At 43.3% G+C, this 27,335-nt stretch overlaps 1 protein-coding gene across 3 annotated transcripts in view; it reads right to left on the reverse strand.

The window, feature by feature from the left end:
- The window catches only part of RAB3B (RAB3B, member RAS oncogene family), a 132,101-nt gene extending 114,055 nt beyond the window's left edge, over window positions 1-18,046 (reverse strand). The window contains exons 1-2 of one of the 3 annotated variants that reach the window (XM_032768452.2): window positions 17,863-17,936; window positions 11,108-11,186 (exon numbers count right to left, since the gene is read on the reverse strand). In XM_032768452.2, the coding sequence (XP_032624343.1) occupies window positions 11,108-11,128 (21 nt within the window). In that variant the 5' untranslated portion in view covers window positions 11,129-11,186; window positions 17,863-17,936. Of the gene's footprint in view, window positions 1-10,323; window positions 10,343-11,107; window positions 11,187-17,862 lie in introns of those variants that run through there. The other 2 variants (XM_075067610.1, XM_032768454.2) reach the window with 2 other exon arrangements.
- Window positions 18,047-27,335: the final 9,289 nt, after the last annotated feature.

The raw sequence follows: 27,335 nt of genomic DNA on the forward strand, positions 1-27,335 counted from the left end.
ACTGGCTGCTCACTCTCACACATACACATGCATAGTCCCAATTTCTGATATTGGAAATCTGGTCATTTATTACACAACTAAGACAACCTGCCAATTTCTCTGTCTTAAATCACTGTGTACTAGTCCCATGATGAAAGAAAGTCAGAAGCTTCACATTTAGAAGTGCCTACTCTTCTTTATACACACACATCAGCACCAGTGCTAATGGGAACATGGGCTGATGGGAAGATGATCATTTTCTTCATTTCATATTCACCCAGAGACAGACAGGTGAGAGAGGTAATATTTTATTTATTCACCCATATGCCCCAGATTCATCACCATCATCACTTAAAGCCCAGTTGTTTCTAGAATTATAGTTAGACTTCAGATTGAATCAGTGGGTCACTTGTCTATTGAATCAGTCTTTTCTGTATACCATCGCCTTTGTGGAATCCATTCACCAAATCCAACATGGTTTTTAAAATGAAGTACTGCTGCTATCCCTGGACCCACAGATTGCTATAATCAAGAGGGGAAACAGCTACAAATGCTACTTTCAAATCTCTGTTAAAAAAGCAATTACAGAATGTGACTGGCCAGTATAGCTTTTAATTGAAGGAGTTTAAAAAAAAATAAAAAAAAGTGAGTGATTCCTGGAAAGAACATTCTGCTGTTTTCACAGAAGAGCAACTCTGGATGGGTTGTACAGAGATTTTGCAGCACGCAAGATCTGTGAGCTGAACCACAGCAATCACAAGAGAAGTTAAGTCACAGCACTGTCAGGGGGTCACAAAGTTTCAAAAATTCTTTCAAGTTCCATTTTCTTGCTTGAAACCCCCGCTCCCCCCATGACAGTTCGGGAAGTCTATCTTTGTACAACTTACACATTCTGTTTGGTATTATGGACTCTCTATATGTATGGGGTGGAGTCATTAAACCTTGATGGGTTTCCCTTCAAATGGAGGCACCCTATGTCAATAAGCTAGCTACCACTCAGAAAAAAAAAAAAAAAAAAAAAAGAAGCTCACCTGACAGAGGGGACTGTCTGAATGTTGTAAGAAGGTGGTACTGTCCCTGGCCATTTTAGAGAGCAGAAAGATACTGACTGGAAGGTTTCAGAGTAGCAGCCATGTTAGTCTGTATCCACGAAAAGAATGTGTGGCACCTTAAGAGACTAACATTCATCTGAGCATAAGCTTTCGTGGGCTACAGCCCACTTCATTGGATGCATGCAGTGGAAAATACTGACTGGAAGCAGTGCTTAAAGTGCACCTAGTCACAATGGGTTTCACGGATAGCAAAATGAAATTTCTGAATAGCCAGCCGGGTCATTGAGGGAGTATACATTTTTAGCTCTGCCTTGGTGGGGGTGGAGGGTGCTCCCCTCTGATTGCTGGTGGCTCTTCTCCAGGAGGTGGTAAGGTAGCGCTACTGCAGGAAGCAGACAGCACTCCCTCTCAATTCCCCCATCCCTCCAAGTAATCTGATACCATTCTCAGAAGAGACTCTCTGAGAGGAGGAGAGAGAAGAAAAGAGACTAGCAGTGCCTGTCAGTTCTAGTCCCTCTCCCATACCTCTAATGCAAACAATGGAACAACTCCTCCCCTCTGCCTCCCTGCAATACCTGGCCCAGAAAGGAGGAGAGGGCACTCTGCTCCAGCCTCATCTGGCCTGGGAGAGGAGACATAGAACCCCAAGGAGCAGCCGAAGTGAGGATGGGGCAAATGAGAGCCAAATTGATGGGGGGGGGGGGAGGATTGATTTGGGCGTGGTGGACAGGTTTAATTCTTGGGCAGGGAGACTTGCAGATGTGGGAGTGATTAAAGGCTCCCCACTCTTTTCAGATCACTGTAAACACTGACTGAAAGGGTCAAAGAGATGGTACTCCATGGTCCAGAGAAGAAACCAAGAGCTACAGAGGGTATGTGGGGGTGGGAGAGAATCCTACCACCTCAGAGTAGTGTTTCTCAACCTTTTTGATACTAGTGACCAGCTTGCTGTCTTCCTAAACTGTGTCAGGGGGATCTCAGGGACCAGTGCCTGTCCACAGGCTGGTCATCGAGAAAGGTTGCCTTAGAGGACTTTGATTAAATCATAGGAACAGAGAACACAGGACTGAAAGAGGCCTTCTGGGTCACCGAGTCCGGTCCCCAGATATCGCAGGGACTGCTGCCCTCTAATCCCATCCAGAAACTTACCAAGCTCCATCTTAAAACTAGATAGGTTGTTTGCTCTATTGGAAGGCTGTTGCAGAACCTCACTCCTCTAGTGTTTAGAAAAAGGTTTCTAATTGCCAGCTTAAATTGCTTCACAGCCAGTTTATACCCATTTGTTGTGCCATTTCCCAAATCCCAAAGAACACACAGGAGTGGTGAGGAATCTCAGGCAGAGAATGGTGTATGAGTATCAGAGCATGGCTGCAACATAACCACCATTGCTGGCCAACTGTGGCACTCCTGGTACTCCCTGACTCAGTTTCCTTCCCCCAAGATGGGTCTCCTCAGTTCTCCACACAGCAGTCCATGATGGAGATGTGGTTTAGCCCTCTGGCCAAGTCACAAATAAAACTTAACCCCTTCTGGGGTTGCAAAAGTCCAACTAAGAAGTCCCAACAAAAAAAAAGGTTTTTCTGCTCTTTGGGGCTTCTATTCAGTCTGCCCTCTGGGCCACCTTTGAGAGTCTTTCTAGTTCTGAGACAGAGCATTCATCCCCCCGTCTGGTTCCTCTAAAGTACCACTCTCCGTCCCTCCTGGACTCTGTTCCTTGTGTCCTTCCTGGCTCTGGTATAGAGCACCGGGACTCAAAGCTGGTTCCTCTGGCTCAAGGCCTTCCACAGGAACCTACCCGCTCTGTGTGGTTCCATTCCTCAAATGGAGCTCTCAGCCCTTTTATAAGGCCTGGGTGTCCATTAAGCCAGTGGTCCCCAAATAGTGGGATTTTCCGCCCTAAGGGGGCACAGAGGAATGTTCCGGGTGGCACAGCAGGGTCTGGGTCAGCCCCCATAGGAAGTGGGGAGGAAGCACCACCCAGCCATGCCCTGCCCCCACCTGCATCCCTGGACTCAGCCCCTGGCTCCCAGCCTGGCTGCAAATCCACACCCAGTCGCGGCCAGGGCTGGCGCTTCCATTAGGCGACCCTAGGCAGTCGCCTAGGGCACCAGAATTCAGAGGGTGGCATTTTGTGCGCGCCCCATGGGGCGCATGGGAGCTTCTGGTTCCGCTCCCATCGGGCCGCCGAAGAAGGACCATCTGCCAACATGCCGTGGAAAACAGCACCAGGCAATTGTGCAGCTCAATGAAGCTCCCGTGCGCCCCATAGGGAGCGCACAAAATGCCGCCCCCCCGAATTCTGCCTAGGGCGCCAGAAACCCTGGTGCCGCTCCTGGTTGCGGCTCCAGCTGCTATCCCCAGTCCAGCCACAGCTCCACTGCCAGCCCCAGACCTGCAGCTCTGCTCTCGGCCCCTAGCTCCCATCCGGCTGCAGCTCCAGACCCAGTCCCTTTACTCCTGTCCACCCCCTGCTCCTGGCCATAGCTCCCAATATGCGGGGGGACAATAAGGGGGGCACGATGTGAGAAGTTTGAGGATCACTGCATTAAGCTATTACCTGACCCTCCTCAGTTCCATCCCTTCAGGCTGGGAAGCATCTTATTAACTGTGAGGCTGACTCCATCTTCCCTGAAAGAGGCTAGCCACCCTGTGATGAGGTGTTTTATTGCTTTGACGTAGATATGTATGTCCCTTCTGCTAATTGTTTTTAGAAATCCCTTTTGCAAAGCCTGTGCCTGTTTGCTTCAACTATCGTTTCCCTGAAGAATAAAGTGTAAACCAGACTGGCACTTAAGTGCAGCTTAGCTGGTGTGTAGGCCTCACGCTGGCCCTTGGCACAAGGGGGAATTTCACTTTTATTGTAGAAGGCAGAAGCAATGAGAAGTATGAACTGCAGACAGCTATCTTACGGAAACACACACAGATGCACCAGCTTGATCTACTTTCCCCAAAGTGCTACTATGCAATACCATCTGTCAGACTACGAATATCAAACAGATATTGTTGAAACAACATTTACTCCCCTCCTTAGAGAAACCTATCTATATGGTAACACCTCACCCATGCACATACATACACACTTTTCTCTAGGATGACTCCAAATGTCACATCTTCCTTCCCTTTACAGTGCCATTAAATATGCTGTTTTCTAAATTGTAAAATCAGATACAGATATAATCCATATTCAGGATGGACTCCATCTGATGTTTTTCTGGTAGGTTCCCCCCCGCCCCCCCCCCTTTAGTTTTATTCTTAAAAAAAAAAAAAAAAATGTTTGGCTCAAGCATGGTAGAATTGCATCTGAAACCTCACAAGTCTTTTTTTTTTGGATTGCTACTCAAGACTTCAATTAAATACTTTCTGCAATTTAAAAAAAATGGCATTTGATCTCGTAACCTTAATATTTAAAAACAGTACATATTAAATCTGAAAAGCAGAGCTCACATGAAACCTGTAGAAACAAATGGCTACATTTTAATCTCATTTTACCCCAGCCTGGCGGAAACCTTGGAGTAACTGGACAATCAAAGCATGTGTAAATTGAATCAGAATCTACCATTGCAGAGTTCAGTACAGCTGTTACCAGGTTTCATACACATTAGTCATGAGCTGGGCTAAATCCGCACGCCTAAACCAAATCATATTGAAGTAAATAGCAATTTAGCACTGAATAAGGATAAAAGGGTATAAGCATAGCTCAACACATAACGGTCACATGACTAATGATCTTGAAGTTGCTTATATGACCAGACCACATTTAAAAGTATTAAAATAGTCTTCTGAAAATATGTTGAGGAATAATGGGACCGCCCTTATTGTTCGCTCTTTGACATAACTCTCAACTGTTGTAAAGGTATTGTCTATCCATACTGAATATTGAAAGCACAATGTTCATACATCATACAGGATGGTGCTAGTAAAGAACTGGCAGATCATAAAATCAACATCTTCGAGATCACTACGGCATATAATAGTAAAGGAAAACTCATTCAAGCTCCTGATGTCTAGCTTATTTGTCGAGAGTTATTTCTCCATGCCTGCATCCTCTTCATAATCATGACTGATTAGAGAGGTTCATCTGTTAATGCAACCTAGTGAGGGACTGCATGTGCTTTTTCCAAGTGTTCACTCGGCTTATACATCTCACCTGACACATAAATGAGGGATTTTGTCATTGTGTAACAGATCTATAGTAAACTTTTGGTTATTAATTACACTACCAATATGAATGGTGAGCTGTTCTGGGTCACCAGAAAGCATGTCTGCATTAGTACAAGACTTACTATAATATTAGTCTCAGAATACCAATGTGAGGAAATAGTATTATAACCTCCTTCCATTCTGAGTGAAGCACGGTTAAGAGGATATAGAGGACTTGTCCTGTTACATGGCGAGTCATGGTGTCCACTATCTGGGGTGGCTCACGAAGGTGGCCTATACCTCAGACAGACTTGTCAAAAATACAGGGGCAGATAGAAAATCTAGCACCAATTGGGGTAATAGATTCACACCCAGTAACAAATGTGAACTTCTGCTGCTTTACAATTTCCTAGAGTCACAGACGCCTCCCTTAGGCTCTCCAGACTTCCTGCCACCTAGCAACCTGATTTATGATAACATGGTCACTTACAACCAAATCAACAAATATTCAGCAGATAACCCAAGTGCCTCCTACACCAGACATGCCAAACCCGTGGGAAAAAATGACAGAATTGGGCTTGTTTTGGCTTATTGTGTTGAGTTTCTTTGTTAGCTATTTTTGGTTGTAGCTTGTTATCCCCCTCTTTGTGGGAGTGGGGGATCGTTCCAGGCAAGCAACGGGCAGGCGAAGAGTCAGGGTGCGCAGCAGGCCCACCACAGTCCCAGCACGCACACCGGGGGATCTAGTCACAGTGATTTGGGTTCTTAGGTTAGGCTGTTTTGGCCTGGCTGAAATGGGATTGCTTGATTTTTTTGCTTCTTGTGAAAGTCACGTGCTTATTTACCATGTGAAGTTGGTAATTTAACTGAGCTAATGGAAAGAAGCCAGCTCTCCTGTCATTGCCAAATCTCTGGATATGGAGAAAGTGTTGATTGGTGAATTAATGCCCTTTCACCACACTAATACATGAATAATGACCTGCCGCTGCCTGGCTTTTGAAATACTGGTACGACCCTAGGCCCCTACTGGTTCTTCAGCGTCTGGCACCCACTCCTTTTCCAATGGGTCCCAATGTAGTGGCAATGATGATCCAGGAAGCCCAGGGCTGACAGGAGCATACCTCTCTCCCAAACAGTAAAAGAGAGCATTGATCACATAAGTATGTCTCAATGCTGTTACCTGTGTGATAAACTGCTCTCTCTCTCCTCCCCCCTCGACCCCCCCGGCTCCAAGCACCTATGGTTGCTTAAGGAAGTAGAATGTTGCCAACCAAAAGATGCTGCAATAATTCCAATTTCCAGGAAAATGAGCAGATGAGGAAATGCTCCTTCAAAGAGCTGCATGGAAAATCATGATGGAAGTGCCAAAATTGCTGATGAATTTTGCTTAGGACAAAAACTTAGCAGCTGAACAAATGATAAATAAGATGCTGGCTGCACAGAAAAGCATTTCTATGTCCAGTAGGTGAGATATGAAGAAGACAGTTGGAAAACACCACATAAATCAGCGTAAGTGATAATTCCTTCCCATTGCTAGAATCAAAACCAGGAGGATAAAAATGTGTCTATTAAGAAGTTAGGACCATTGGCAACTGAAAAACAATAGGCCAGGTTCTGATCTCAGTTACACTGGTGCAAGGCTGAATTAGCTCCACTGATTAATGAGGTGTGCATACCCCATGCTAGAGCAAGGAGACGACCTGCCTTGCCCCAGAGAATCCACTCTGCCTGCCAGTTGGATCAAGAGAATATCTGTCTGGATTCAGCAAAGCAGCTCCTTGGACAGGAAGAGGAAGTGGTTTAGGAGCTCTCAGAGGAAAGGAGAAAGGAAAAGGAATCCTCTCGTTCCTGTCAATGAAGAAACTGAGCCAGGGCCCGATGGACCAACCACTGAGAGAAACCTTGGCTGCACTTTGCTTGAAGAGCCATGCAGATTACATTCAGGACTGCTGGAACAATTTTTATAGTGGGGGGTGCTGAGAGACATTGAATCAAACTGTAAACCTTGTATATAATGGAAACCACTTCAAGCTTGCTGCACCCCCAGTTCCAGCACCTATGATTACACTGTCCAATTTCTTGTTTTGCTCTGTGTACAAGGACTGAAAGGGGGCTGCTAGGACAAAGGACCCTTCTGAACAACTGCAGCTGAGGAAAGGCTGGGTCTCCCCAGAAATAGGCTGGAGCCTTAAAAAGACAGCATTGCAATTTGAGGCCAGAGGCTTAAAAAGGGAGTATTACAGATGGAAGCTGGTGCTAGTAAGAGAGACACAATTTTCCTTTCTGACAATTTTCCTCCATTTTCTGAACCTGATGCCACAGCCCTGGTCCGTTCTTGAGTGATGGCCACTGCTTGGCTGATATCAGGGAAAACCATGACTCTGGGTTGAGCTAAAGATCCAAGCTCAGTAGCTGGAGGCTGTAACAAATCCACATCCTTTGTGGACTGGGCATAGACACTGACCAGAGGGCTACATTTTACACCAAAGGAAACACTTTTATAAAATCCCTGGGCATCCTGGCTGTTTTTCCATAAACACACCTGATCTTCTCACATAAATGTTTAATTATATGTGTGTGCACGTGCACACACAGCTATATATATTTAGAGAAGGCAAGGTCAAAGGAATGTGCCTTCAACTTGGAGTGGAAGGTGGTGAAGTTTGTCTTGATCCTTAGTTCCTTTGGCAGTTTGTCCCACAGTCAAGGAGCAGCCCCTGAGAAAGCTGTTTCCCATACAGATGGGCTTTACCCTTGTAGTAATTTTCAAAGAATCATAGAATATTAGGGTTGGAAGGGACCTCAGGAGGTCATCTAGTCCAACCCCCTGCTCAAACCAGGACCAATCCCCAAATTTTTACCCCCCAGTTCCCCAAATGGCCCCCTCAAGGACTGAACTCACAAACCAATGCTCAAACCACTGAGCTGTCTCTGTCCTCCCCCCCGCCCCACCATTGTGCCTGAGAAGCAAAGTTGCCGAAAGTCATACGCCATTGAATATATCGTATAAAGAAATCAAGATGTGTGGTCTGTTTGCCCAAACCAGCCACTTCTGTTCAGCTAAAAGCATTATTAGCATGGACAGCCTATTTTAGAGAAATGCATTAGCAATGGGAAGAGCAAGTGCTTTTGTTCTCAAGCGATGATCTGCCCCTATTATTGTGAAGGTTACTCCTTATGTTGTGTGATACTGTATTGTGGAGCCATGATATTTTAGTATAATGCCCATCACTCAGTGTTATTTCTCCTGTGAATAAAGTACTCAGATAGTCTGAGCCATGCCCAGAGTGACGGGTCAAATGAAAAGCTGTGTACAATTAATTGGTGTGGGATGCCATAGTAACTTCTTCCAAGCACAACAACAGGGGAATCTGCAATGACAAAGCACATCAGACAGCTGCAGCACAAATTACACTCAATCCTAACTAGGACAGAAGCTGGCATTAAGGAAACATATGTAGTGCCAAGTGCCTTCATTTCCAGTAATGGAATAGGAATTGCCATAGTGGTTCATACTAATAATTTCCAGGTGAACTTAGTGCTAGTGAAAAGTTGCAAATGGAAATCTCTGGAGAATTAAATCCTCTATCTTCTACATCAGAAGTTCAGAAAATCCAGTGGCAGTGACAGCTTCCTCACCTCTACCTTACCAACGTGCATTAATCCTCTCTCAGGTCAAAGGGTAGTTTTGTCTCTGTGATCCATTCAGTTCGTGCCATCTCCACTGAGAGTGCTGGCAACAATGCCAGCTACAGTGCTGTTTTTCCCAGCATGGATATCCATTCACTGGGAATAGGACTGAAACAGCTATATACATTTCACACAGATCATCGCAGAGACATTAAGCCCACTACTAGTCAGGCTTCATGTGTGTTGTGTCCTGCTCTGCACCAGATCCACAGAATATGCAAGGCTGCTACTGCCCAGCTACAGCAGCTGTCTCTTCAGTTCAATCTATAAAGGCCTGGATGTTTAGCTCTAGAGATCTCTGGTTCAACCCCTCATGTCCACCAAGATGGCAGCCATCAGACAGTAACAACTTTCAGTTACTATTGACCCAGATTAGATTTGAACTATCAAGATACAAAAGGAAAGAAAGATTCTATATCTCAAGTCCCAAATTATTTAGTCCCTCACAAAGTCATATTACACACACACACGCGCGCAATAGCTCTGAACTCACGTTCTTTGGCATACACAGATATTTAGAACCTTTTTATAATGTGGATTAATGCTGTACTGGACATAAAAAAAATTTGTTTATTTTCAAATATCTATTGCTGTCTAAAGCAAAAAGCAATGCAGAAACTGACTGGGGCACTAGGAAAATGCCAGTATTGTGTATATCACATGCTCACCCAATCTAATGCCTGGTTTAGAATATCTCCTACACAGAGAAAAGCCAATTTCTGGGGGGACCTGTGATTAAATTCTTTATATGGGTTAATGGGAGTAGAATTCCATATAGCCCCTACTAGTGTACTGCTCTGGAGCATCTATTAGTTTACAGATACTGTAATAATATGACTGTTGTAAAAAATCATTTGTAGGGTAGAAAGGTGGTCTGAATGAAAACAGACAAAGTGATATTCTTCTAAATGTGAAAACAGACAATGAGAAACAATGGATCTGAGAAGTGTGAATTGCCCCCCATCTCTCTATGGGATATTGACTCTGAACCATAATGAAAATTCATGTGAACATTGTTAACTGCTTCACCTTTTATCACCCAGATAATTTGCATTTTTATTCTGGCTGGAGATTTCAAAAGATAGGGATGAGACACACATATTAGGGCATTTTATATATCTCTTGAGGCCATGCAAAGATTTTACAACAGTATTTTCTCTAGTGCTTTGTCCAGCCTAGTTTTAAGTGTTCTAAGCAATGGAGCCTCCACCCCTCTTCTTGAGAAACTTTCTACAGCCTAATAGATCTGTCACCATTAGCCAGCTATTCCTGTTTTATTCTAGACTAAATTTCCTTTCTTTATATATACACTTTTGTCCAAATACTCCTAGTTGCCACCTAGGGCTCAAAGTGAGGGGAAAAGAAATATGGCTGTCACCAGGGACAGGGAGCCATGATGGGAAGGAGAAAGAGTTAACAGCAGCTATCACGGGAAGGAACATGGGCATGAGTAGAGTCCTACCATTTTGACTTCTGTGTACCTGTAAATAATGACAAGGAAAGGGTTATATTCAACTGTCAAAGCAGAATCATTTACACTAAAGCAGGAAAATTGAATGCTAGGAAAAAAAAAAATCTCTAAGTTCAAGTAGACAATAGATCGAACTGTCAAGGGAGGCTGCATTTCTGACCTCTCTGGAGATATTCAAGACAAGACTATACAAGAAGCTACTGTGGCTACAACAGGAAGTTATTAAAATTATTTTGTAATCAAACAATTGGGGAGTGAGGGAGGAAATGGACTACATAACCCAGGAGATTCCTTCCTTTTCCTGGATTTATAAATCTAATAAAAATCCATGAGAAATGTTATTCCCATGTACCGTAATCACATTTTAGAAAGTGAAATCTCTCTACTTGTTTTCCCAAAATCATCCAAAAATTCATCCATGTTATGGACTAGGTATAGTAATTTATTTTTATAACCTCACATTTAAGTCATTTTTCAGTTATATAAATTTGAGTCTTAGGCACCGGAGCAACTGCAAAATCTTTTTTAAAATTACTCATTTTTAGGAATAAAGTGCAATCCTAGTCAGATCCTGAATGGCAAATTTCAATCAAAAATGGATTTTTACAGCTCAGATATGTAACCTAAAGAATAAAGTTCATGACAAAAATAATGCCATTACCTGAAGTAAATTTTCCCAAATGATATAGTACTTTAAGGGAGACTTAGCAAAAGCAGAAAACATCTGAATTGTTAACAAAATTGGTAATAATTACTGCAAGCAAATGATAGTTACCAATTTAGATCTATAATCCATGAGACAGATGGAGGTTTTGCTGTGAGTATATGAATCAAGATTGGTCACACTGTTGAACCTGTGATGTAGAAGCAAAAGGATTACAATGTATATGATAAAGATGAACAAAGAAAATATTATAAGAATAAATTAACTGCAATAAATGGACAAGTTATACTAGGAAAACACTGCTGTTTAAAGGCCTGAACCTGCTCTCATTGAAGCTAATGGAAAATTTTCCATTGACTTTAAACAAAACACGAGCATAGGCAGAATTGTAGACTCTCATACAGATATTCAATTAATATCCATTTAGGGATACCAGTCTATAACATGATTAGAGGGAGACTTTATTTTCTGCTGTTTTAACCTATTTGATGACCAAATTGTATATTTTTATGCGATAGTTCACCTAGACACAGGTTCTAATTTTGTGCGTAATGGGGGCTCTACATCACACTTAGTTGTTCCCTATATACATATTCCCCATTTTCCTCAAGATGTTTATTAACCAACGTCAAAGAGAACAAGAGGAGATAAATATCTGACATTAGTTGCTCCTGCAATTCCTGGACATGCAGTTAGAAGGAGGAAGGGTTTTCAAACTCTTCCTTCCCCTGCCTACTCATCCTCACTGCATCAAAAGTTGCTACAGCTAAGTGTTGCTGAAAAATTCTTCCTCTTTCAGATCTCTTTAAAAGCAGTTTCCAAAATAACATAGTGATTGTTATTTTTTTCAGCCTCAGTCTTGTCCTGACTCTTTGGAATCTAAATTAGATTAATCTAATCTCAAATTATTGTTTTAGAGAAAAAGGAGGTTCTGTGGAGCAGCTTCAAAATGTAAAACATCAGAGTTACTGACACAGAATGGAAGCTTAAAAACCATTTACTAGCGTTATTGCAAAAGACAGCACCCCACTTCACTGAGATCGTGATTATGGGAAATAACTTTAATATGTGCAATAGGAAGCAATGTGCTCCAATTATTGCATGGGAGTCAGGAGACTCGGGTTTTATCAGCTCTGCCTACAACCTGCTGTGTGACCTTGGCTGAGTCACCTGCACACTTGGTGCCTCGGTTTCCCAGCTGTACAATAGGAACCTTACCTAGGATCTGTTGTGAAGGGCTTTGATTTCCACAGATGAAGTGTTATATGAGCGCTATGTATTCTATCCCTGAGAATTCTCACACTGACTTTTGAGATAAGGCAGTTACATTACAATGGACATTTAACGCTTCCCTGAAGTTGCTCCCATCAGTGGGGAGGAAGCAGCTAAGCCAGCCTGCTGTGCTCCTTTGTGGGTATGAGGGGGGAGCAGGATCAGAATAAAGCAATCCAGAGCCCTAAGTACACATGATATGGACCCCCTCCCCTCGTGACTAACTCCACTTGTAATGGTGCTGGCAGGAGGGCCCCACCTATCCCAGAGAGATACAGTCAGCACCATGAGGCCCCGTTCTCTCCCCTAGAAGGGGCAGCAGGGGCTCCTTCCCTACCTAGTGAGGAAGGGGATGGCAGTGGGGATTCTCCCAGTACTTACCCAGCAGTCAGACTGTATCTACTTGGGTGAGCGGGCAGGGCCTCCTGCACTTTCCTCCTCCTGTCCCAGAGCCTTATTGGCACTACCTCCCAAAGCAGTGGATCATGGGATTAATACCTCGTTCCGATGTACAGGACAGTTCACACTGCTCAGTTATACTCAGGGCACATTTGGAGGTTTTTCTTGAAAATCATGAGGTCTAGAAACTTTCAATTAAAAAAAAAAAAAACAACACACCAAAAACTGAAATTCTGACCTCGCCATGTGACAGGAGCCTTAAGCATGGGTTTATAGTGCCTGTGCCTTACCCTCCACCCAAGGCTGGATTATCTTTAAAAGGGTAGACTGCTCCCTACCCAGCAATTTCCCAGGGGTGGGAATCTAGACTGGAGCTATGTTAGTGCGGTAGCTCCTGGCCTCAGCTATTGCTGTCATGCCAGCAGTGCAGGAGAACCGTCCTCGTTGTCAGACATGTCAAAGGTAGAAATCATACCTGGAGTTGTATTTTACTTGTTTGCACTGTGAAATATCCAGCTATTGAACAGATTTTATTAATTATTATTATTATAATCTAAGGTGCATTTGAGTCAGTTTCACAAATACCCCTTTGTAAGAATCTTTTGTAATTTGGAATAGCAATAACTTTTCTTTAGTGGCGTATAATTTGAGAAGTTATATTTTTTTTGCTGTAGTATCCCAGTCCGATACAGTCACATGTGCTAATCACATTTTCCACCAGCAATGACAACAGAAATCACACAACTTATAAAAAAGTAATTAAATGTGTTTCAAGCAGAGACAAAACCCAAAAATTGCAAAGAATGGACTAAGGGGGGATTTTTTTTTTAATTTGGAATTATCAGGGGGTACTTTTGGCCATCTGATTACTGAAAGGTTGGCCTGTAGGATGATCCCTAGGACTTTTGCAGAATGTGTCTCTTCTCTAACACAGTAAGGGTTCCAACATCTTTTGCTACAATCTGATATCTTCATCACTGAACTGACCTGTAGGATAGCCTGAAAGGCTTTTAAACGATATGTCCTATCACTAAGTTCTGCAAAGAAACACTATTCAACTCTCACCCCATGCACAATCATTAGCCCTTCTGACAGGGAATAATCTTCGGCGGAACAGTTTAGAAGAATGGCTGTTTCTAACACTGAACAGTTTGTACTCGACGGTATGGAACGATGTTCAGTGTATACAGTGAACAAGAGTCCTCTTAAAATTCCAGAAGGCATGGAGTTAAACTTTTCACAATGGTCAACGGGATTTGAGTGCTTTTGAAAATTTTACTCTTGAGCAAAAGGCATGTATTTCAAGAGGCCCATTTCTGTTGACCTGCATTTGAAATCCTATGATGCATTAAATGCTAAAAACAAGAACTAAATCAATCTTCATGACATGCTAACCCAGTGCTTTTGAGGTGAACTGTTAATTAGTTTCATCTTCTGAGATTATAAATGCCTCAGGGTAGGGACTGTGTCTTACTCTATGGACTGATCAGCACTAAACACAAACACACAAACATGAAAGGACAATATAATTATACTCTCCTTTTATACAGACTGGGAAACTAGGGCACAGAGAAATTAAAGGACTTGTTGAACATCATACAGCAAGCCAATGAGAGTGAGAATAGAAGTCCTGACATCTCCCATATTTTATTAGTCCCCAAATATATTCTAATACCTCCCCAAATAGAAGGGATGAATAAGTCTCACTGCTTGATGCCAAAGATAAAATATTTCCTGACAGTGGGCGATGACGACTCAACTCAATTACAGTGAAATAAGCAAGCTTCTGAAAACATTCACTGAGTACCCTGGGACTCTGGCCACAGTATACGTTTTTACAGGGCAGGGTTGTAGTTTAATACTGGCTCTTATTGAGAAATGTCCCAAAATATTTAATACCATAGTTCAGGCTTAGAAATTATTTAAATAAAAACTGACCAACCACCACAACACACCAGCCTACTTCACAAGATGAACAATCAATTGACCTGAATGTTATGAGATCCAACCTAAATAGCAATTGTCCTGCTACTCAGTACACTGCATACTAACAGGTAGTATTCTACAAGGACCATGATGCCTAAAAGAAGGTATGCCTTGGAAGCCCGGGAAGGAACTATGGCTGTGTTCCCAAGAACTAAAAGTGCCATGTGGCATCATTTCATCACAATTTAGTACCAATACATTTTCAAGCAAAGAGTGCAGTACAGCTTTGTCAAGATTACAAGACAAACTTGATTATAAAATTGGATTACCTGCCAATTACATTAATCTGCTTTAAATCATTATTATAAATTGCCCTGGTATAACAGCCTCTTAAAGACAGCGATTAGTCCAAGGTCAGGGTAAATACATATCCTGCACCCTCCATGGTAATGAGCCTCAATAACTATAAAGAAGAGAAAGGCATGTTTAATTTTCCTGCACAAAGAGGTATATAGGTCTGATCTTGAGCCATTGGAATCCAGTGGCAAAAAACTCCCACTGAATTATAGGATGCAGAATCAGGCCTCTGAGCCTAGGGGGTTGAGCCTCCTCCACTCTAATGGAAGTCAGTGGATTTGAGCATATATAGCCCTCCCAAGACGTGCTCAATACCTTGTAGAACTGGGCCTTATTTTTTAATTTTCTCTAGAAGAGAACCAGAAGATTTGTTCTAATTTTAGTGTGACATTGCCTTTGATCCTACAGGATAATAATATTGTCATCGGACATCACGTGATAACTTGCATGAAAAAACTTGAAAAATAGAGGGTTTGTTGCATTTTGATTAAGGGCATGTCTCTAATACGGATGATTAGCTGGACCGAGTGAGACAGAAGCTGCACAAGATAACTGGTAGTTTCCTCAGTTTATTTGCGTAGGCTGGTAGATCATGAAGTGAAGCTTCAGTAGCCACCCCATAGTTAAAGTTGAAGTTGCTTCCCATTATAAACCAGTTTTCAAACTCAGTTTGGTTCAGTAACGGAAATATGTTGCTGGATGCCTATTGTTGATTTTTATGTATCTATATTAAATGCAAAGATTTTGAAAGGAGCATAGTTTCAGAGTGACTTTAGCCACAGCAGAGTGCCATACATTTTTTGATCAAATGGTCGGTAGAATAGAAGAATATTTTTATGAATAGAATTGAAATGATGGAATGATTGATCTGTTGTGTTTTATACAGTGTGCTGATTACATGCTGTTGCAGATTAATGTGCATATATAGAGTTTACAAGTTTGTATTTTTAACAGTATTGTGTAATGGTGGACATACATATGTTTTGTAGCAAGTAATAATGAATCTTATTAGTGCAACAGTGAGAGAAATGCTATTCCTCTCAAACAGCAAAAATAATTTTACATCTCTTAGTAGTTTGATGTGTTTCACTTTTAAATTTTTTTAAAATGTTGGGGAGGGGAGTTAAGATTGGACGAGAGAGAAAATTACATGGCATGACAAAAATTGCTGAATGGGAAAGCGATTAAGTGATCCCTTAACTGTGTGTTTCCAGACTTTCCAATATCCGTATTTTTTTTTAAGTTGCAGAATTTTTGCAGCTAAAGTAGATAATTTCAGCCTTCACTCTTTTTTGCATTTCAGAATACATTTTTTTTCATTTTGGAATATAAATACACTTTTTTCTTACATCACTTTTGAGTTTTTCCCCTTAATACTGTAAGTATTACAGATAGTCCAATCCCACAGTCCCTAATCAGTCAAAATTTCCTCTGAGCTCAATAGAAATTTTACCTGCAGTAAGGACTACAGGATTAAATATAGAACTCATCAAGAAATATTGTTAAAAAAATTTTCAAGTCATCCTAGCTGTATGTATCCCAATTCATCACTCGCCATTACCCAATGGACTCTTTAAAGAATTATTTTTAATTCAGTACATTGTATTGTGTTACATTATTCCCAGACTACCCTTTGTTTACAATTTATAACTTCAAAAATGCTCACCTGGGTTTTAAACTTGGCATAGAAATTCTCAGCCCAAAGAATGTGTCATTGACACAATGTATGCTGTTAATCCTTCTGGAACCTACTTTCAATCAGCACTGTAGCACATTGGGATTGATAACAGGGACATCATCCAGGTGTCCCAAATCTCAGTGCTTATCCATACTCATCACAACATCGCTATACCATGAGTTAAAACAGAAGCACAAGGTAGTGACATTGGCACCCCTGGATTTCCTTTCTCTCCTTCCTTTCCCCATTTTCTCTTTATAACAGTTTCAAATTAATTAAAAAATGGGGGAAAACAAGGGATATAGTAGAAGGCAAGTAACCAAGGAAAGTCAGAGTTAGAACAGACACTCCTTTAATTCATCCATTCAGCCCCAAACGGTGCATCTCTCTCTCTCAAACACACACACACTAACGCTGCACAATCCTGAGACCTGGCACCAGATAGCGGGTTTCTAAACTGCCTTTCCTTTTGATAAAGTAACTCAGACTTTACTCTAAGATAACACCTTTTATAGGAATGGGGCAGTCTCCATATACATCTAATACCTTGACTGCTTTTCTGTTAGGAAAGCATCTAAGTACAGTGTGGGCACTACCAGACATAAATAATAATAGTACCTGTAGAAGGGGAAATACAGAGGGTCCGTGTTAAAATGAAAAATAGCCCCTAGGAAGAGAGAGCAAGGAGACTATGTAATATCCTTTAAGAACTCAGGAAGTTTAATCACCTTCTTCTTTTCAGCTCTGTTGCCAATAAACACAGCGGCTGCCAGGAGTCACTGGGTTTTTTGGCTATTCAGTTCAGAAAAGGGGCAGTTTCAGCAAACAGCGCGTTGGCTGCAGTTCTCCAGGGTCCCAGCACTTCCTGCAGCAAAGAGCCCCAGGGGGCTTCGCACTCTGCAGTTCTGCTTGGGGGCGATGGCAGGTTTGGAAGCCTCTCGCGAGTTGTTGTCTCGGAGGGGCCGGTGCCCCAGCTTTGAAATACACCCAGCACCTCCATGCCATGCCCGAGCCCGCTGGGAGCTGGGCAATCAGCGCCCTCCTGACCATGCCAGGCTGCCTGTAGGGCTGGGAGCTACCTGGGGGAAGGAGGAGTCCAGGCTCGTCTCGCCCCGGGTCTGCGCCCAGAGGAAAGAATGGGAATCTCCAGCACAGGCACCTGCTGCCCGGCGCCCCAAGCTTCGGAGGGACTGGGGAAAGTTGGAGCAGCCCGGCCAGCCGCGATCGCTCTTACCTTGGGCACAGAGGGTGCACCCTGAGACAGCGACGGCTGCAGAGGGCGGCTAGGGGACAGGAGCACAGGGACCCGGCGGGTTATCTGCCGGCGGGGCGGAGGCACCAGCCCAAGCGGTGCAGGGCTCCCCGGGGCTGCGCGCAGCTGAGCTGAGCAGAGGCTCTCAGCGGCTCCAGCCCTGGCCAAGAGCGGGAGCACCTGGGACTGCCCTGAGGGCGGAGCTAGGGGCGCTGGAGGCTGCGGCAGCCGCCTGCCCTCCCCGCTGTGTGCTGGGCGGCCGGTCACCGGCGCTGCTGTTGCTCGGTCTCCCGCGTGGAGCGGTCAGCTGCGCTGCTGCGGGAAACCCAGCCAGAGGGAGCGCGGAGCCCCGTGGGCAGCCCGCGGGTACAGGCAAGGCCAGACTGCGCTCCGCCGCACCTGTGTGCGCACAGCCTGGTAACACCCCAGCTACACCTGTGCGCACACCTCGGTAACACCTCGCTACACCTGTGCGCGCACACATCCTGGTAACACCCCTGCTGCACCTGTGCATGCACACGCACTGGGTACACCCTGCTACACCTGTGTGTGCACACCCCCCAGTTACACCCCAGCTATATCTGTGTGCACACACACACCTCGGTTACACACCAGAGATACCTGTGCATACACACATCCTGGTAGCACCCTAGCTACACCTGCGTGCACACACATAGACTGGTTACACCCCCACTACACCTGTGTGTGCACGCACACACACCTACACCCCACTACGTCTGTGCACACACACAGATCAGTTACACCCCCACAACCCCACTGCCTATACCTGTGCACACATATATCGGTTATACCCCCACACCCTCATTACTGCTGTGCACACACCCGTTACATCTCTGCTGTACCTGTGCACACACACCAGGGTCACAGCAGCACAGGTCAGTACAGCCCTGCTATACTTGTGCACGCACACACTTGAGGGTTACATTCCCGCTATACCTGTGCACCCCCACACAACTCTATTATACATGTGTGCACACACACCAGTTACATCTCTGCTATACCTGTATGCACACTCACACACATCTGTGGGCACATCAGTTATACTCCAGCTACACTTGTGCACACCACACACCAGTTACATCCCACAGCCTCGTTATACTCATGTGCACACACATTGGTTACACCCCCACAACCCTGCTATACCTGTGTGCACACACACCAATTATATCCCAGGTACGCCTGTGCGCATGCACATGGGTTACACCCCACAGCCCCACTAAACCTATGCATGCACATACACCAGTTACACCTCCACTAGCCCATTATACCTGCGCACGCACACACACACAGTGGTTACACACGGGCTATACCTGTGAGCACACACACACCAGTTACACCCATACACCTCCATTATACCTGTGCACACACCAATTACATGCCTGCTATACTAGTGCACACACAATATACAGATACCGGTTACACCCCTACACACCCATTATACCTGTGCACGCACCAATTACACCTCGTCTACAAACACACATACCCCAGTTATACCTATACACCCCCATTATATTTGAAAGCACACCAGTTATATCTCCAGTATACTTGTGCGTACCCACACATCGGTTACACACATACATCCTCATATATTTGTACACACTCTATACCTTGTGTGCATTAGGTACAGCCATACACCCCCATTATACCTGTACACATACCGGTTACACCCCTATTATACCAGGGTATACCCATGAATCTCTCTGCTCCCCACCATACCCATGTGCACGTGAGCATTCACATACACACACATAACAGTTATACACAGGTATACCTGGACACACACACATTACACCCATGTATCTCCTACATCCCCATTAAAACTGTGTGTCTTCCCCCTTGTCAGTTGCACCTTCACATCCACATCCACATTCATATTCTGCCCCTACACATCAGGAGGATCTCTTGCCACAGCAGCTGAGGAAGAGGGCGGATTGCTTACCCAAGCCAGGGAGAGGAGGGGAATCATAGTTCCCATGGGAATATGTAGACCAAAGGTGATTTTTACCACAAATAGAGGGCTGTGGAGGTACAAAGAGGAGAAGAAATCATTTACATTGATCCATCTGAATGGCAGATTGACAGTTTCTCCCTTCCCCAGTCCAGAACCATTCAGATGCACTGCACAATAGCTTTGCAAACCAGCACCTATCTTAGAACCTACATGAGGACTTATACCACTACAAAGTAAGGTGTGATGTGAGTTTAAATCTATGTAGTCATACCAGTACAACACTTCCTGTGTGCATTGGCCCAGAAAGGCTGCCATCTCATGCTGCATAATCTCAGTTTTCATTTACAAAATTAAGGACTGGATTGTCTGGGGCAAAGTGAATTTAAAATTGCAGAGACAGCTGATGGAGAATTCCCCTTGTGCAGAGGAACCTGCACCCAGGGAAAGCGGCGAAGAGGGCTCTGCCACACCCTGCACAAGCCATCCCTCACCCTCAACAGAAAGGGGGAAGAAGTTATGTTGGGGGTGTGCCAGGGTTGGGGAGAGAAAAGGGTATGGCAGAGCAGACTCCCTAAAGGACCTTACATCAGTGCCATACATTAGAGCTATCGAGGGATTGCTGATGATGATGACATTATAGCTGCTTCTCTGTAGCTCTAACTTGCTCCAGGGCCAGGCAGCTCAGATTAGGAAGCCACAACCAGCGCCTTCATGGTCCTGTGTCCCCACTGCACTTGAGCTCTATTAGGTTCTGGTGGTGAATCTGCCCCACATTGTCTCTAGCTCCACCAAACGTAACTTGCTACTGATAGATTCTGGTTTCAGGATTCTCCTGGAAAGCTAATCTGGTCTCTGTTTAAATCCTTCTTGTAGAAAAGTGGATGTTTGTTAGGACTTGGGGGTGGGGGCATGGTGAGTCTGTGTATGTTAGATATTTAACATATCTATATATCTTGAGGAAGCCATTGCAGCAGACTGGAAAACAGTGGTACTTCTAAATGGCCTGTGTCATGCAAGAGGTCAGACTAGATGATCACAGTGCTCCCTTCTGGCATTAAGCTTGATGAAGAAAAGCTCCACATTAAAATCAGGACCATTTCAAATCTGGCCCATAAAAAGAGTGGAAAAGAGAGATACAGAGAGCAACACAAATGATTAAAGGTCTAGAAAACATGATCTATGAGGAAAGATTGGAAAATTGGGTTTTTTAGTCTGGAGACTCAACAATGGGGACATAACAGTTTTCAAGTACATAAAGGGTTGTTACAAGGAGGAGGGAGAAAAATTGTTCTCATTAACCTCTGAGGATAGGACAAGAAGCAATGGGCTTAAATTGTAGCAAGAGTGGGTTAGGTTGGACATCAGGAAAAACTTCCTAACTGTCAGGGTGGTTAAGTGCTGGAATAAATTACCTAAGGAGGTTGTGAAATCTCCGTCATTGGAAGTTTTTAAGAGCAGGTTGGACAATTACCTGTCAGGGATGGTCTAGAAAGATAATACTCAGTCCTGCCTTGAGTGCAGGGGACTGGAGTAGAAGACCAGGAGTGCAGGAGTGGAAGGGGTGATGACTGCAGGCAGAAGGGGTGGAGAGCCCCACACACACACTTGCTCTGGCCCAGGGCCCCACAAATCCCTACTCCACCTCTGGTTCTAGGAAGCATACTCACCTCATCCCTTTCCAAAAACGACGTTCCAGAACAGCCAATGTACATAATGGAGGTGTGCAGCTTTGTCTCATCACAGCTGGTGGTGCTGTTCTTTCATATTCTCTCTCTCACTGACTTGCGTTGATTCAAGGCAAGGACCCAGACACTCAGCCTAGGAAGGCATTCCAAACAGCCGTCTGAAGCACGTGCAGGCTCTGTCTCTGATTTCAGAGAGGGCACATTATGACCTAGAATTGCTTGTGGCGCTGTCTCCAAGTCCAGCCCTGCCAAGCATCCCACGATAATCCTCTTTACACCGCATGAGCACCATGCCATTGTACAGACCAAGGGCACTGTGCATCTTCACAAAGGTGCTGGAATTGCAAAATACTAGAGCTTCTTTCTTGTTAGACTCTTGTGTGACTCAGGGCTTAACCGGGAGGGGTGGGATAGCACTAGTGGAACAAGAAGTGTACAGGGTATAGTGGACTACTAAAATAAATGAAGAGAATATGGAAATTTGTCTTGGCCAAGGTTCTACTTTCTTCTATAGGTCTTTGGAGTACTGTCTATAGTACTTCCATCCACAATCTCTAAGCACTGTACAATCTTATTAATTACCCCCACAACAACCTTGTGAGCTGGGTAAGTATTATTACAGATGGGCAAAGAGACAAAGCAGGGAAGAAATTTCCCCAAACTCACACAGGAAGTGTGCAGCAAATCCAGATTTGGGTTTTTTTTATGATACAGTGTAGGGTCTTCTTTCAGTGCCTACACGTAAGTCCTGTGAGCGTGTCTATCAAGCAGAAGATACCGAATACTCCTACATATTTTAATTTGATTTGATTAAATTGGCTACCTAATTAATTGCATTGTTACATATTACAACTGGCCTAAGACACTAATTTCATCTTTTTATTTTAATCTTCCTTTTTGCTAACACTTTTTAAAGCAGTATATTATTATTGTTATTTTATTTATTAACTGTGTTAAAATAGCACCTCGGGGCCCCAGTTAAGGGCCCCACTGTGCTAAGTGCTCTACAGAGCAGTAATCAGTAGACAGTCCCTTTTTCCAAAAAGCTCATAGTCTAGGATTATGACAAGAAGCAACAGAACAAATGTGGCAGAAGGTAGAAGTGGGTGGGCAAGGCAACTGTAAAATAAGCAAGTTTTGCACACTAGTTAATAGTGTCAGCTCATTAACTCAGCTAGACCTAAGTCTATTTGTTCCCCAGTGCACATATAGTGCCAATCCATCCAGAAGACATAATCACAAGTTTAAATGGCAGGACCATTAAGAACTCCAAACTAGACTAAATATTTCTGACACCAAAGCCACACTAGACAATGTACGATGAAAATGTAGCACTGCCAGGGGGGAAAAATGTACAGGGCCAGCACAAAGCCCTATTTCAAGGAAGACTTAAGAGCCACGTAGGCCTCATGCTGGGCCCATTGATTTCATCCCCATTGCTTTGTATATATAGTATGTCATTCATTAAAAATTCAGTTTGCATAGCACCTTTAATATCATACTATGACACACTAATAGCACTTTACTACACCAGGCCACATCGTTCCTGGACTCACACCATGTTTGTTGTCTTTTGGGATGCACTCAAAAAGAAGACCAAGAATCTGAGAGAGAGAATTCATTTTAGATAACAGAATTTAAACCTAGGGTTCAAATCTTTGGGCAGTTGATTAGGATCCAGTGTTGAGAGAGTTTGATCAGTTTTAGAGGTGGCTCACTCAAAAGTGTTGCTGTAGGCTATTAACCACCATTGCAAGTGGGACCTTTGGGTTCCATGATAAAAGACAGTAGCAATTTCGCTATTAATTACACAAAGACAAATATCAGATTCAACCTACACATAAACAGATGTAACCCACACTGAAATCAGTCTGTTAATTCCAGTCTCTTCATAAGACCCTGCTGCAATGCCTACAAGAAATTAGCCATTTATGACACCTATTTATTTGATAGTTTTTCACCTCACCATGCTGTACACTAGCCTTCATTGAGTAACCCTGTGATTATGTTGTTACCACTCTATTTCCCTCATCCACCTCCTCCCTCCTGTCTTCTTACAGCCTCTTTGCAATTTGTCTAATATTAGTTGAGAAGCTCCTAGGGGTTGGGAGTCTCGTCTTGCTCTGTGCGGTGAGCACCTATCACAGCTTTGGCCATTATACAAAATTGATTATAGATTTAGCCCACAATATTACAAGTCATGTATATTACACATTTGTCCCAGCTTCATTGGCTAGTTCCTGCAGTTTAGTGATTCAGAAGAAGGAATTCCAGTATTTTTAGTTGACATAAGAACATAAGAACGGCCATACCGGGTCTGACCAAATGTGCATCTAGCCCAGTATCCTGTCTACCGACAGTGGCCAATGCCAGGTGCCCCAGAGGGAGTGAACCTAACAGGCAATGATCAAGTGATCTCTCTCCTGCCATCCATCTCCATCCTCTGACAAATAGAGGCTAGAGACACCATTCCTTACCCATTCTGGATAATAGCCATTTATGGACTTAACCACCATGAATTTATCCAGATCTCTTTTAAATGATGTTATAGTCCTAGCCTTCACAACCTCCTCAGGTAAGGAGTTCCACAAGTTGACTGTGCGCTGCATGAAGAACTTCCTTTTATTTGTTTTAAACCTGCTGCCTACTGAAAAGTCTGTTCAGCCCCAGAAGCATAGAGCAACTTCTGTTCCAGCCTGCCAGATGGGTAGCTGCTGTTGATTTACTGTTTAATTAACTTTTGGATTTTCCTCAATGTGTTTGTTTCTTTCTTTCAGAGTGGTTGATTACCAGGGGCACTTCACTGGATCAAGATTGAAGAGTTTGGAGTGGAGTTTAGAGTATTTGTTCTGCTCATACAACAGAAAGGAAACTGGGGACCCCAGAGGATCTCTGGGAAAATGCTTAAGAAAATTTTTACTGTATTGACTTTTTTTGAGCTGTCAAAAAAAAACAACAACAAACTATCATTGCCCTGACAGCAAAACCAAAACCATCAGTAAACAGAGACATGCACAAAGAAACAAACATAACAGAGAAGCAATTCTGAGTCTTTAGTTTTTGTACACTGCTGGGCTGACCAAAAAGCCAACCACTTGCCACAGCACATAATACAACTTTAGGCTCCAGTCCTGCAAACACATTTACACCTGAATTGCCCTACTGAATTCAGTGGGACTGCTCACATGCGTAAACATACTCATGTTATAAGCATTTGTGGGATCAGGGTCTTATTCACAGATCATCTTTCAAAATGTATCCCTTTTTTTATGGAATTAAATACCAAACATCCTTCATTGTTGGATATAAATAGTAGAGTACCATGGTGTATAGATATTGTGTGGAGAATGAATAAAAGCACTAAGGTATTAGACCAATAATAGAGATATAGGGAGAAAATATATGTTTAAAGAGAAGAGAGATGAAGAAAGTCTAGAGTTGTGTTTTACAATACGCACTTCTTTTGCCCAAGATAAATTATTTCATACTCAACACCTTTAGATGAAGTAAGCTCAGATAAATCCACAAATTTACTTGCTCAACACAGAGAGGTAATTAAAGGTGTAAAATACATACATGTGCATATCAGCATCTTAAAGATGGTTGTTAAATCTAGAGGTAGTCATAAAATAATGGAGACTAAGTAGATAGAAAAAAGCAGAGGGCCAAGAATTGATCTTTGTGGCACTGAAGGAGATGGTTCTTGGTACACCAGTGAAGGGAATGAGTGGAGGGACACATAGGAACAGAAGCCTGTCCAGAAAGGAAGCCAAGATACCTAAATAGCCATTGGAGGCAGTGAGGCAGAGGGACAGCAGAGTCCACAGTGTCAGAGGATGAACTAAAGTCAAAGAAAATGAACAATAAGAAAGAAGGTAGTAATTAACTTTATGGCAGAAAAAAAGATCCCATACTATGGCCAGAGTACTAGGCAGAAAGTGGATGAGGGCCCTGTTGTATGAGAGGTGATTAGAGAGAAGGTTCCCCCTCAGAGAGGGATGAGGCAAGAAAAAGGAGAAGGTCAAAAGTTTTTTTTTATTAAGAAGAGGTGGATGGGGCAGGTTTGAGAGACGTTAAGAAGGTACCCAAGAAAAGGGAGTTGTTGACAATTAATATAAAGAGAGAAAACAACAAATAGTAGGAGGGAAAGTGGGTCAAAGAAAGTGTGCTTTTTTTAAGTAACTGGATTATTGCTGGAAGGCCCAGGGTGATGAAGGAGAATGTGTCAGAAGACAAATGGAGGAGACCACCTTGAATCACAACTATCTTAGACTGAAGCAAGTTCCTCACACCTGCCAGGGAAAGGAAAACTGAGTAAATGGAGAAGTCAGTTAGAATGACTTTGTGGCCACATTACTTCTGACCTCAGTGCATCCTGAAAAGCTAGGTCTTTGGGAACATTTGTCTCACATCATATAGGTTGTGGCTTCATGGTCAAAATAAGAGAGGCTAGGGTTGCTGTGGCTTCCACTACAACATCTGCGGGACAAACCATAAGGAACCGTTGTTTGAGGCATTACTAGGATTCTACAATGTATGATGGATGTTTGTGATTATGAAAAAAAAGAGCATTAAAGTGCACAATAGCAGAGGTGCAAAAGATTGTGCAATCTTTTTAAAAACTTGCATTTTAACTTGTTGAAGTCTATTTCACTGAAGCTACACATTGCAGCTAGAATGAACAGGCAGATTGCTCCCCCAGGTGGCAGTTAGGAAAGCTGCATGCCACCCTTTTATTATTTTTTTAAAGAACAGATTTAAAAAAAATATTAAAACTAATGTTAAAATTATATAATACATAGGTTAAGGAAAGACTGCCAGTACATCTGGGTATAATGCTTAAATTATCCAAAGGTACAAAGGGTGGTTTAAAATACAATACATATAGTACATAATCAGCAATAACCCAAATAAAATTAATAAATTTAACGATACAATTTAGATATTAGCATCTAAGTATTTGAGTACATCACTCGTAAAAAGTTATGCAGAGAGCTGGTTGTAGAAAGCAAATATATTAATGAGTGTAGATTGTCCCTCAGCAATTGAGAATTTAGGATAGGTTGTCCCTTAATAGATATAATCGATCAGAGAAGTATTTCGGTTACTTTCCGATTTTGCTTCTCTTAGGCACTCCAGCTCAGCTCTCCTAGTATTGCCGATGCCTGGAGATGTGTTTTAGGTAGATGTCCCTCAACCATCTGATGGCGTCCAACACCATGAGTTGCCGCATCAGCCGAGCGTAGCATTGACTGATTCTGCATTCTTGCAACACTCGCTTGTTATTGGGGTCCAATTCTCCCAGGGCTCTGACGATCAACAGGTAAATTTGAACCCTGTAGCCCCTAGCTTTCAAAGTGTCTGCCAGAGGGGAGTATTTCTCAAACTTTAGACATTGGGTGTCGTGGAAAGCCGAGGTCCTGCTTTTCAACAGGAACTGTGAAGTCTACTATGATGATCTTCTTCTGTTCCTCATTGATGATGACAATGTCTGATTGCAGTTGGCTGTCCATTCCAGGGACGATTGAGATCATAGCAATCTTCCTCACGGGTGGCAAGATGGCTCCGACCAGGCGGTCTTGGATGGTGTTTGAGCACAGCTGCCAGGCTGAGGAATGGGGCTTTCAGCTACACAAGACATAGGGTAGCATCTCATTGGCACAGCTGCATTTCCTGTGCTATATGCAATGTTATTGTAGCCCTGTTGGACCCAGGAAACGGGAGAGACAAGGTGGGGTGAGGTAATATCTTTGATTGGACCAACTTCTGTTGGTAAGAGAGAAAAGTTTTTGGGCTTA

Source organism: Chelonoidis abingdonii, chromosome 7 (genome assembly GCF_003597395.2).
Source record: "Chelonoidis abingdonii isolate Lonesome George chromosome 7, CheloAbing_2.0, whole genome shotgun sequence".
Classification (NCBI taxonomy): Eukaryota; Metazoa; Chordata; order Testudines; family Testudinidae; genus Chelonoidis; species Chelonoidis abingdonii.